Consider the following 12,046-nt stretch of genomic DNA (forward strand, 5'->3'; position numbering starts at 1 on the left):
ACACTCAGTGCTTTTTCTGAATATATTGATTTTTGTTTATGCTATAATTACTTGGTAAAATTCATTTAATTAAATACTGAAGAGAATTAAATGTTGCAGCTGGTAGATTCTAAAATAAGTTGCTGGGAATGTTCTATACTTTATTTCCTATCAGGCTGGATAGTGTAGATTTCAGTTCACTGGAGTTTTGGCACTGTGGGAAAGAAGAAACCAAAGAAAGACTTATCAACCTGATACCACGGAGACAGCAGAGAGTAGTGTATGTTTGGCAGTGTTTTGTTAGAGACACTCACTAGTGCTGTGATATTATGAGTAGACGTTGCAAGAGTGACTGTTACGGTTTTTGGGAAAGGGGACAGGAGGGATACAGTGCTACTAATAGCTTCAGTTTAGAATGTCTCCGATATGGAAATGTAGCATCCAAAAAAAGTGGTGTTTGGAATAATGAGAGGAATAAAATGCAGCAGCAGTGCAGTCAGGGTCTGGGAAACTTCATGTTGGTTTTGTGACAATGAGGAGCTATTAAGCAGGGAGAATTGAGGAGGGAGAGAGGCATGAGTGACATAGCAAAGGAACAAGAGAAAATGCAAGAATGAAAAAAGGTCGTTTTTAAAGAGTCATTGCCTAGCATTTCATAATGCTATTCGGATGCCTCCCAACCTTCCCTAGAGGGCTATGTTGTTTAAAACATTACACAATCAGCCTTAGGTTGTTCTGTTACCTCAAATCCTTTTCAGCCTAATGAATTCCATGTTTAAATAGCAGTGAAAAGTCCACTAAAGAGAATAAATGCATAGCACAGCGTGAGAAGGACAAATGAAAGGTGCAGCAGAAAACAGAATCTATGATAAAAATAATTTCACTTCAGACTGCCTTTTTCAGGCCACATAGATACAGTTGTCTCTTGCATTTACTTGGGAGGCCAAGGCGCACGCAGCAGTCTTATATAAGAGAAGCTGAAAGGCACTTACATTAGAGAGTCCACTAATGAGAGTAGAGAGCATTTGTTCCCTGACCTTTCCTTTTTTTTTTTCTCCAGGCTTGCTGAGGCTAAAACATGCTTTCTGAGAAAAGGAAAGTGAGATAATGGGGATGGTAATTGGTATGGTGAAAAGGGTGGCTTTTTTTATTCGCAAGATGTTTAATGAGCAAATTAGTTAGATAAGAGGCCAGGTTTATGGGGAAACCTATGCAGCTTCACTGCTCTTTAGGCCATAGTTTAAAAGTTAGTGATCCTCTTCATAAATCGGGGGAAATGTTTCTAAGAAGTGCTTCATAATAAGCCACCTCATTTTGACACTTTGACATAAGATTGGTTCTTTGGTCCCACTTCTGTAGTTAAATGTTAAAAAGTTACTGGAACATCTAGAATCCAACTTAGATATACTGACAAAAGCACCAAAATGGGGAGGCCAAGCTTGGAACCCTGTAACAAGGTTACAAAGACATTGTAATTGTCACTCCTATAGAAAATATAAAGAAAACTACCAATCCACTTATCTTGGCATCCTGAAAGTTCAGAAGGCAAGAAGTGTGCTTTCCCAGGAGTAAACAATGTAGGCTATATGGAAATAGTTTTAAATTTTAATTGATGTTTCTGAATCTACTGCCGGCATTCTGGCTTAAAACAGTTAGCTTGTTTGTGGCGGTTTGGGAAATTAGATTATATTGGCTTCAATACTGGTATAGCAGTCTCAAAAAAAATCCAACTTTATTGCTTTATGTAGAATTGTTGCATGTAGTGTCCCATAATAATCATAAGAATCACTGGTTAACTTTGTAAACAGTTGTGCCATAATGTTCTCTGATTTTGCCCCTCCACCCCCAAAATTGTAAAAGACAGTGATTTTTAAATGGCTAGCCTACTATAATCTTAAAATTGTCCTTCATTTCTGGGGGCAGGTATGGATATACACCCACATATGCAACTACCTAACCCTGCTCAGGTAGGCAGGATTTGGCTTATACCATAAAACAAAACAAATGGTTTTAATGGTATCACTGGGTAATATCTTCTTGCCCCCTCCCCTCTATCTATCCCTTCTGTCATGCATGTGATAGGCTCAACTTTAGATCTCTTTATACAGTGAGCTCTTTTATTTATATATAAATATTAATCAGATTTAGCTCATATTGTTGCTCGTTAAAATCTTGTAGCAATATTTCAGTACACTTATACGCTGAAGATTTAGCATTTGTGTAACCTGCTTTATAAATTCCAGACAGATAGAACAGCTTCATTGCTGGGCATAAAGAGCTATTTGTTCTGAAACACAGAGGAGCTATTAATGCTAACTACATCCTTCACAAATCCTCAAACCCCAAAGAAATTCCTTCCCAAAGAGGGTAGAAGAATCTTCTCAGGGTGTGTGGCGTTGGGGTGGGTTTGTTTGTTTGTTTTTTATCCACCAATTCTATTGTCCGTGGATCATTTTATAGGAAAAATAGGAATTAATACCACACTACACCTTCTCCCCCCACCCCATTTAACCCGATGTACACTGCAGAGGTGTGTGGGCTCTGTGCAGCCTCGATTATGTTCTGCAGTTTCTAGGTACTGATGATTTCTATGTCCTTAGCGTTCATTTGAGTGGTGATGTGGAATATTCCACTGTTTTGAAGGTTAAGTATTATTTGAGCTGTAAATGAGAGGGAACACAGACCAATTTAACAGTTTTATTCTGTTCTTGTGTATTTTTGAGGGAAAAGTGGGGGGCTTTCTTACATGTAGAATGACTTTAATAGATCCAGTCACATTGTTCTGTTCTTTCTTTTGGTAGGATTTTTCCAATTAAAGATGTACCTGCAGAGCCTGAAGCCCTCACTGATTGGCTATATCAACGGTTCATTGAAAAAGAGGATCTCTTGTCACATTTTTACAAAACAGGTAGCATGTTGTCTCCCTTAAGAGAATACTTAATAATTGTTTGCATTTCTATAATGGCTTTCATGCAAGGATCTCAGAATAATTCTAAGAAAATGTAATTACTATTCATAACACCCTTATGAAATAGGCATTTGTTATCCATGTTTTATGTGTGGGGGAAATATATAACATAATGAATCGTATACAGAAGATAGATCAGGAGTTTCTGTTCTTCCTGCCTCAGAGCACAGGTGAAATTGAAAGGTGACAAATGCAAAGCTGTTAAAAGGAAATCCCATTTTCAGTCACCACATACTTAGACTATGGAACTCATTGCCACAAGATGTCATTAAGAGCAAGAATTTAGCAAGATTCAAAGAGGGACTCGATCTTTATATGTATACCAAACATACTAAGAGTTAATGCTTACAAGTTTTGGAAGTGATATAAAACTTCATGCTTCAGGGCTTAACATTTTTAATTAATAGGGGTTAAGATGAGGCTTCTATGGGGGGCAAATTAAACCACATCCACTGTTGGTTCTTACACCTTCCTCTGATGCATCTGGTAACTGGCTACTGTTCGGGACAGGATTATGGACTAGATGGACAGTGAGTCTGATCCAGGATGGCATTTCCTATGTGCCTATTAAACTGAAGCACAAAGAGGTTGTGACGTGCCCAAGGATTATAAGTACATAAGAACGGCCGTACCGGGTCAGACCAAAGGTCCATCTAGCCCAGTATCCTGTCTACTGACAGTGGCCAATGCCAGGTGCCCCAGAGGGAGTGAACCTAACAGGCAATGATCAAATGATCTCTCTCCTGCCATCCATCTCCATCCTCTGACAAACAGAGGCTAGGGACACCATTCCTTACCCATCCTGGCTAATAGCCATTAATGGACTTAACCACCATGAATTTATCCAGTTCTCTTTTAAACGCTGTTATAGTCCTAGCCTTCACAACCTCCTCAGGTAAGAAGTTCCACAAGTTGACTGTGCGCTGCGTGAAGAAGAACTTCCTTTTATTTGTTTTAAACCTGCTGCCTATTAATTTCATTTGGTGACTCCTAGTTCTTGTATTATCTTGGATTCACAGCAAATCAGTGGCATTAGAACTCGGGAGTCCCAGTCCAAGCACCAGACTCCACACTCTCCCTCAAAACATGAAGGAATATTGTAAATACAACACAGCATACAATAAAGTATCCTAAATGAAGACCGATCACAGAGTTCTAAACAAATATGGGACGCTGGTGATATTACTGAAGGGACACTGGGAAGTATCACACATTTTGTAACTTCATTTTTATATGCACTCTCCTTTGAAAATAAAGCTGGGGATACATTTCCTCTTCCATTTGACAAACATTGACGTTTACCAGCTGTCCTCTTACAGCCCTGTGTTTTTGTACCATATAGAGAGAAGATAAATTAATCATGATAAAAAAACAACAGTTTTGTTAGTTTTTATTTTGGGGGGCTTTTTGGTTTTTCCTTTACAGAACTGGATGAGTGAAAAACATTGAGTTTCATTTAGACATTTATATGTAGGAAAGGAAATTTATCAGACGGTGATGTTACCTGATTAGAATGACTGGGTTTGAAATACTGCAAATTATTTGCCTTTTTATAGGAAAACAAAGCTTCTTTGTTAAATTTCTTATGCAGTTGCCTAAAACAGTCATCCAGTCAACCCACTCAGTTAAGTTCAACATTCCAAAGTCTTTCTATGGTAAAAAGAGATTGGATTATTCATTGTTAATACTAATGGATGATCATTTCATAAAACTTTAGAGTATATCATAGTTATTTGTAAATACAGTGGATGCTTGAAATATTAGTAAAATCTCATAACATCCTACTATGTCATATGCACCTCACTTTGAGAAGAATAACTAGCCTTTTGCCTTATCAGACTCATCTCATTCATCAAAATACTCAAATACAATGGGTATTTATATCCAAAAACATCTCTGTTGGGTCAGATCCTGTGATGTGTTGCATGTGGGCATACCTTGCACTATTACAAAGTCTCTGACTTCATTGGAGCCCTGTGTGGATGAGGTACATTGCAAGATTGGGGCCTTAGGGTATGTCTGCACAGCATTTTGTAGTGAATGGGAGTGACTCTCCCAGCCCAGGTCAACAGACTCAGGATAGCGGGGCTCGTGCTGGTGTTCTAAAACCAGCTGTATAGACAGTGCTTTGAAGTTGTGGCAGTGAAAAACCTAAATGATTTGATTAGCTAAGAATTCCGAGCAGCAAAATGAAAACCTCCTAATTCCTTGCTCAAAAATTATTAGTACTAAGTACATTCATATATGTAAACATATATTTTTCTAAATAACATTTTATTCTGAAGAGCTAGATTATAGTTTATTAATTGATGCTTAGTATATTATCAATGGAAGTAGGCATAAATTAATACACCCTGGAGCAGACCCTTAGCTCGTCTAAATTAGCTTAATTTAGTTATGACAGTTTACACAAGTGGAGGATTTGCTTCCATAATTTTACCCTGTGATGTCTTACTGCATAAGAGCTGCTCTCAATTCAGTGACAATACTGCCAGTAGATTCTCAGGCCAAATGTGAAGGGAATGTCAGAGCTTCGGTGAAGCACTTGCTTTTTTTTGTTTTGCTGCCACATTATACGTCACTGTGTGTGCTGCAACAGCTAAGGTTGTTCCATCACTTTCACTTTCTTTATAAACACTATTTTAGTGATTCATGTCTCAGCTTGTAAAGCTTTCCCCAGACTGAATTTTGGCATGCAATAACTTTACACAGAAGCAAGTTACTGTGGAGTATTAAAAACAGTAGCCCAGTGAATTATCAGTGTTTGTTTAAAAAAAAAAATTACAGTTTGGGGTTTGTATGTAATTTTGTTTTTAACTGCAGTAATATAATTCAAACTGTTTTAAACTAAAAAAAGACAAACAATCTATAATATCTGTTCTCTATTAGAATGTTTTTATTTGGAGAGAGTGGGTGAAATTAATCTTAAAAATAATTGAAAGCACACACTTTTTTGCAAAACTTTCCTTTTTGCTGACTAGATATCAAGCACTCTCAAATTAGACTGGAGAAACTCTCTATCATATAACCCTGGAACACTTTTGAAGAGACTTTGTTGAAAACTGGGGCAAGAGAGAGAATGGATTATTTCGGTGGGGATGAATAAGAATGAGTGAATGCAGTGGTGACTTGGTAGGTAGATAGATAGATGGGGGGAGGGATAGCTCAGTGGATTGAGCATTGGCCTGCTAAACCCAGGGTTGTGAGTTCAGTCCTTGAGGGGGCCATTTAGGGATGTGGGGCAAAAATCTGTCTGGGGATTGGTCCTGCTTTGAGCAGGGGGTTGGACTAGATGACCTCCTGAGGTCCCTTCCAACCCTGATATTCTATAATTCTATGTGCAAAGGGTGAATTATGTGTGCGTAACCAAGTCTGTGTTGTTGGTGAATAAATGGGGTGGAGAGGTTGTTTTCTGAGAGAGAGATTGAGATTCTCCCCAGGCTGGTGGGAGGTAATTTGTCAAGGTTTATATATGATATAGTGTGTGCGTAGAGGGAGCGAAGCCTTGTCTACACTAAGCTTTTTCTTAAACATTTCTATGGGTGCAGTTCCACCAGAGATAACAAATGTGGAAGCAATAGTATGTATAAACTCACTGCAATGTCTAGATTTTACAAACAGCATAGATTTATTGTGAAAAGGTAACGTTGTACTGGTACGACTTTCCTCTTACATCCATCCACTTCTTTTAGACAAAACTTAGTGGTGCTCCCATAATGCCCCTGCAAGCACTTCTAATTCCTAGTATCATGAGGGGTTTTTTCAATACCAGTTTTGCACATGAAAAATGGAAAAAACTGATTCACCGCTGCCAAGTTTTGTGCAACTCTGACATTTTATGCAAATTATTTCATGTAGTAACTTGCATATTTGCAACTACTTTGCATATGACCATAAAGTCCAGTTTAGGGTCAACTTTATCCTGCCTCAAGTTGTGGCAGGGGTAGGACACAGAGCTGTGCAAATCTTGGCAGTTATAAGGCTTTAGGCATGCATAGGGTGGGCAAGTGGAAATGGAGTCTAGGGGTTCTGGGATAGGCTGCAGTCGGGTGTCTAGGATTGCTGGGTTATAGATTGGTGTAGGGGTGTCTGGGGTAGGTGGACAGGTTCTGTCTGGGAGAGAGAGAGAGATCTGGCTAGGGTCTTACTGGGAGGCATGGGGTCTGAGGTGTCTCTGAGTGTCTGGTTGGAAGAACCTGAGGGTAGTACTGAGTCCTCTCATCTGTCCTATTGGCCAGCCAACACTTGCTGCTGTTCTGTCCCTACTCCGAGCCAGCATTGGGAGTAGCCAGAGGAAAGACTAACTGGCCACTTGCTGGCCTGAATGCAGGCTCCATAGCAGCCTCTAGTGGCCATAGGCATGTTTGCAACTCTCGCTTGTAGCAAAAGCCCAACTCAGTGAGTGAGATTCTGGCAGAGATGTGGGCAGACACAGGATTGCCAAATGCAGGATTGTCACATGAGATGACACTTGGCAGCCACACTGGCTGGAGAACGTTCACACTGAGTGAAACTAAAGCAAAGACTTAAATTCAGACTTAAAGAGATGTGTTTTGAGATAATGATCATTTTGGGAGGGAAAACATTTTGACAAATAACAGCTAGAAAAATCCATGTTGGGCCACCTAATTGTACTTGGTTTTTACCAGTATGGAAGGAACACTAATTTAACTTTTCCCCCTCTGTGAAGATAGAAATTGTACTGTAGGAAATTATATTCTAAGGCAGATAACCAATGGATTCCTTGTAACCACCATCACTGTCAGCACGGGCAGTGCTGCTAAAGAATAGTGCACTCCTAAACTATAGCTCCTATTGCAGAAGGATTAACAATGCTATTTCTTGTCTTCTAGGAGCATTTCCTCCACTTCAGGGTCAAGCAAAGGCTATTTCCCGAGAGATGACCCTCAGCAACTTGTGGCTAATTGTCATACAGTCCCTTGCATTTTTGTCGGGCATTATGTGGTACTGCATCCTTCAGTATTTTTATCATTGCCTATTTTAGAAGTTGAAAGGGACCTGAGGACACTTTGAGAAGCCAGGCTCTTGCAAATCTGCATCATGTTTATATGTGCAAATGTGAATATACAAGAGTAAAGGAAAATGCTGGATGGATTTTTACCCCTCTTAGGGGAGATTTTAAACTCCACTAAAAGTGAGGATCAGTAATATCGTGACCTGATGATGTATTTTAAGAACTGTCCGTATTTTTAAAAGGTGTATACCCCCCACACTCTGAAGCAAATTCAGCATTTGGACAAGAGGTGCAATTGTACAACCACCATAGAAGAAAGTCTGCAACAAGAAAGTTCTAACGCCACAGGTATTTCTCAGCATTGTAGTTAAAGCTCAGAAAATTCAGCAACTTTGTTTCTCTAGTAGTCTGTACTACAAGTTGTGTGGTTAGAGATCCTTCATTTGCAAAAACTCAAGTTTTACTGCTGGGATCTGTTAAACATATTCTGCAGAGCTGGTTATGGTATCTTAACTGCTCCCTGATCAGCCATCGTTGTATTAGACACATCATTCCTAAGGACAACACCCATGTGAGAGCCAGTGTCAGCAATGTTTTTTTGGGGAGAAAACAGTGCTCAGAAAGGTGTTTCAGTATCATAATGTATTTAAAAATGATGTGCACCTGATAAATCAGCCCATTACCATTGAACATCTGCCATGTTCCAGTGTATTCCTTCTTGTGAGGGAACTTTAAAAAGTCACATCACTTGATTAGTTCCCTTTTGTGTTTAAAATATGTTCCATAAATTGATGATTGTCTTTTTGCAAAATGCACTTTTAAAGATGAAAATACAGTGAAGGAAAGGTATATAGCTTAGGGAAAAAAGGAAGCTTTATCTATAGCAACTTGGAATCTTAAGAGGCATTAACTCTCCTGCTGCCCTTCTGTGTTGGATACCAAACTTTAGCCAATGTGACGGTTTTATAGCTTACAGAGACCTTTTTTTCCAGTTGTTCTAACAGCACTAAATACATTTGTGGCAGGGTTTAAGCAAATTAATGCCAAATCATCAACATTTTGCTTAGGAAGAATATTAGGAAGTTGGTGTCTTTTAAAAAAGTGGGTATAAGTGCTGGCCTAAAGCTATAGGAAAATGTTCAACCTACTTGTTTAAAAAAAAATAGTAACTATACAGAGGGCAGTATTAACCTGCCACCATGCTGAAAGTGTCAGTCTCACTAAAAGAAGAATTAAAAGGCAGCCTGGCACAAAACAGATTTTCCGATGTCTGGCTTACAAATCTTTTGATGGGAAGTCAGCGCTGTGGGTTCTCACTTCTGACAGGTTTAGTTGGCATCATTTTCATGTGATTAAAGAGATAAAAAGAACTATTCCTAGAATACCATTACGCTTTATAAGTACAGACCATGTAGTCAGAACTTAGAGTTACTATGGTGTATTATCTTTCATGGATTGTAACTTTACTGAGAGCAAAGTAAGCCAACAGTAGTTGTCTATGTTGAGTTAGTGGTATAGATTCCCTGTTTTTCCTTAAGCTCATGAGAACCAGTTTTTGATTAGTGTACAGAATAAAAATATAAAACATAGCTTCATATTTTTCCTTTTGCTTGGGGGGGAAAACAAACCAAAAAAGGGAAAGATGTGAATTTTCCCTGATTTAGTGGGGGAAAAGTGGCCTAGTTAAGTACGCCAAAAAATACAATGACTTCATCATAAGGTAACTCAGTGTGGCTGATAACAAAATGATGCATTATAGAAGATCAACTGAAATACCTCATTGACTATTATGATACCACTACAGGTGAAATGCAGAAGACCGTGTTAATGTTTAGCTTAGTGTTCAATGTAAGCTGCAGTTTTCAAACTCAACTTCCTGATAACTAACACCCACATCCCCCCTACACACTGAGCTGAATTGCAGTGTAAGAACAAAATCAAACAAAATACTGCAAAGGGAGGCCAGTTTGGAACCTGAGAATTTTCCTTTACACTTTAATCCATGCTTGTTAAACTATAGCTGAAGTAAACAATGTATTTCATCTGCCATATTTCAGGAAGGTGGACGGGAAGTTCAGTGCCAACCATCATAAATGTGGCCGTAAATAGCAGGCCAGGTCTGAACAAGAGTGTACTTGAAATGATCGGCAGAGTGCAAGTGGCAGACTGTTTTTATTTGTCTTACTAACATATGATTTGGTTGGAACTACGTTGTTGACACCCACATTCCAACAAGTTATTTTGTTTTGTATTGGGAATGAAGGGGTTGATCTAAAAAGGGAAGATTGTGTCTAAGTAAGTTGCACAACAGTAGCATGCATCAGACTACTGTTCATTATAAACCTGATACTGCATGCAAAGCGTATATTGCTTTTCTAATGCAGTATGGTGTTTCCAGTGGCCTAGCGTGACACACTAATTACTCACATGCTGCCTAATGAAATAGTAGGAGTGAGCAATAGTGTGCCGAGATGGGCATATGATTTACCCAGTCCGTTTGGTTATTATTCAACCTGTTCCCTTTTTTTATATTGCAAAATATTTTTGTTTTAAGGCACTGATTGTAGTTTCAATGGGGAGATTAAGTCACATTAGATTGGTTCTCTCCTATCTGCACTGGAAGATGTGAAAAGAGAGTGTCGTGTCTTAGTATGGTTGAATTAGGTGACATTGGAAAGACACTGCTGTTAGGAATTCCGAGTAGAAGTACCATCCCATCTTGGACTTAGATGCTACTTTATGAAGGAGAATAAAACAGGAGTGATAAAAGGATTTTTTTATTAAGGGAAAAAAACATATAAAATATAGGTAATATATAGGAAATATGGTAATTAAGTACCCTGCTGGTCTAGACTGTTTGGAGATTAGCAGGCTATCTTGTAAAATACGCAACTCCTTTGAGTGATAGTTCAGTTACCTGCACCTGGTTAGTGATCATAGCTGTAGTGGACACTTTGCTGCAAGCCACCCAGGGGTTTTCTGTTCAGAACAGTTTTCTCTGGAGGGAAAAATGCATCTAGTAGAAAATTACTTTAATGGTAAAAGTGACCTGCCAAGTCGCAGTATAATTAATACAACTTTGAATTGATAGTTTAAGGAGCAGTATTGTGGTGGAATATATAAAACAATGCAGGGTGGAAATATCCGCAGGAAATTTAATTATACAGATTGTGAACTGTTAATTTCTCTACTACTTTAGAACATGAGGGAGAACTAAAGAGAATTTTTAAAAAATTGCAAATGTTGGTTCCATGTTTTAGATCGTACGTCTTTTAAAATGGTTTAATAACCACTTTGTGAACAAACAATATAGCCTTAGTTCAGAGTTGCTGCTTTTTGGATCCCATAAATGATTAACATTGTACCATTCACAAATTATGGAACTGCTGTTGTTTTTTTCCCTTTTGTGACAATCCTTTCCTTACATGTCCTCTTGTAACTTACAAACCGTTCTACCAACTATTTCAGTCATGATTTGTCTTGAAAGAGGGTTTTTTAAGTTGCTTTAGACATATTTAAAAAGCCAGGCTTTTATTTGCGTTTCTCAGTCAAAATTTTTTTATCCTTCTCTTCTAGAAGTCCTCAGAAATAAGGAGCAACTTACTGCATCTAAAATATAACTACTGTTGTAGTGGTATTCATTATTCACCCGTTTCACAAAAAGATGGCACTGTCTTTTTTTTTTTCCCCCCCCCTCCCCTCATTGCCACAAGTGCTGTGAACCTTTACTTCTGTTTGTAGAAAACAATAAAAATACCGAATACTGTGTGTGGCAGGTATTAGGCTGGTCCACTTTACCTTGGCATAAAATTTACCTTGGGACCAAAGCTACTTAAATCTGGGATTTCCAAATTGCAAAACTGTTTGGGGGTTGAGGTTTGGGGTTTGTTTTTTTGATAGTTGGCCTGAACTACTTTGTGCCGATCTAACAAAATCAAATGGAATAAAGTAACTGTACAAATGAAGGTACTGTACTGTTTGGAAATAATGCAGCCATATGAAAGAAAATGTTGTATTTTGCAAAATTGCATGTGTTAATTTTTACATTTAAGTGTTTTTAAAACAGTTGGAAAAGCAAAATTAAAAAAGAAAAACCACCTGTACTTGAGTTGCAAGGTCTGCAT

General features: G+C 38.4%; 1 protein-coding gene across 1 annotated transcript in view; it reads left to right on the forward strand.

Annotated features, from left to right (window-relative positions):
• LPGAT1 (lysophosphatidylglycerol acyltransferase 1) overlaps positions 1-7,952 on the forward strand; it is a 150,994-nt gene extending 143,042 nt beyond the window's left edge. The window contains exons 6-7 of the mRNA XM_065401725.1: positions 2,781-2,887; positions 7,801-7,952. Coding sequence (XP_065257797.1) covers positions 2,781-2,887; positions 7,801-7,952 — 259 coding nt within the window. The remainder of the gene's footprint in view (positions 1-2,780; positions 2,888-7,800) is intronic.
• Positions 7,953-12,046: the final 4,094 nt, after the last annotated feature.

This window comes from Emys orbicularis, chromosome 3 (assembly GCF_028017835.1).
Source record: "Emys orbicularis isolate rEmyOrb1 chromosome 3, rEmyOrb1.hap1, whole genome shotgun sequence".
Taxonomy (NCBI): Eukaryota; Metazoa; Chordata; order Testudines; family Emydidae; genus Emys; species Emys orbicularis.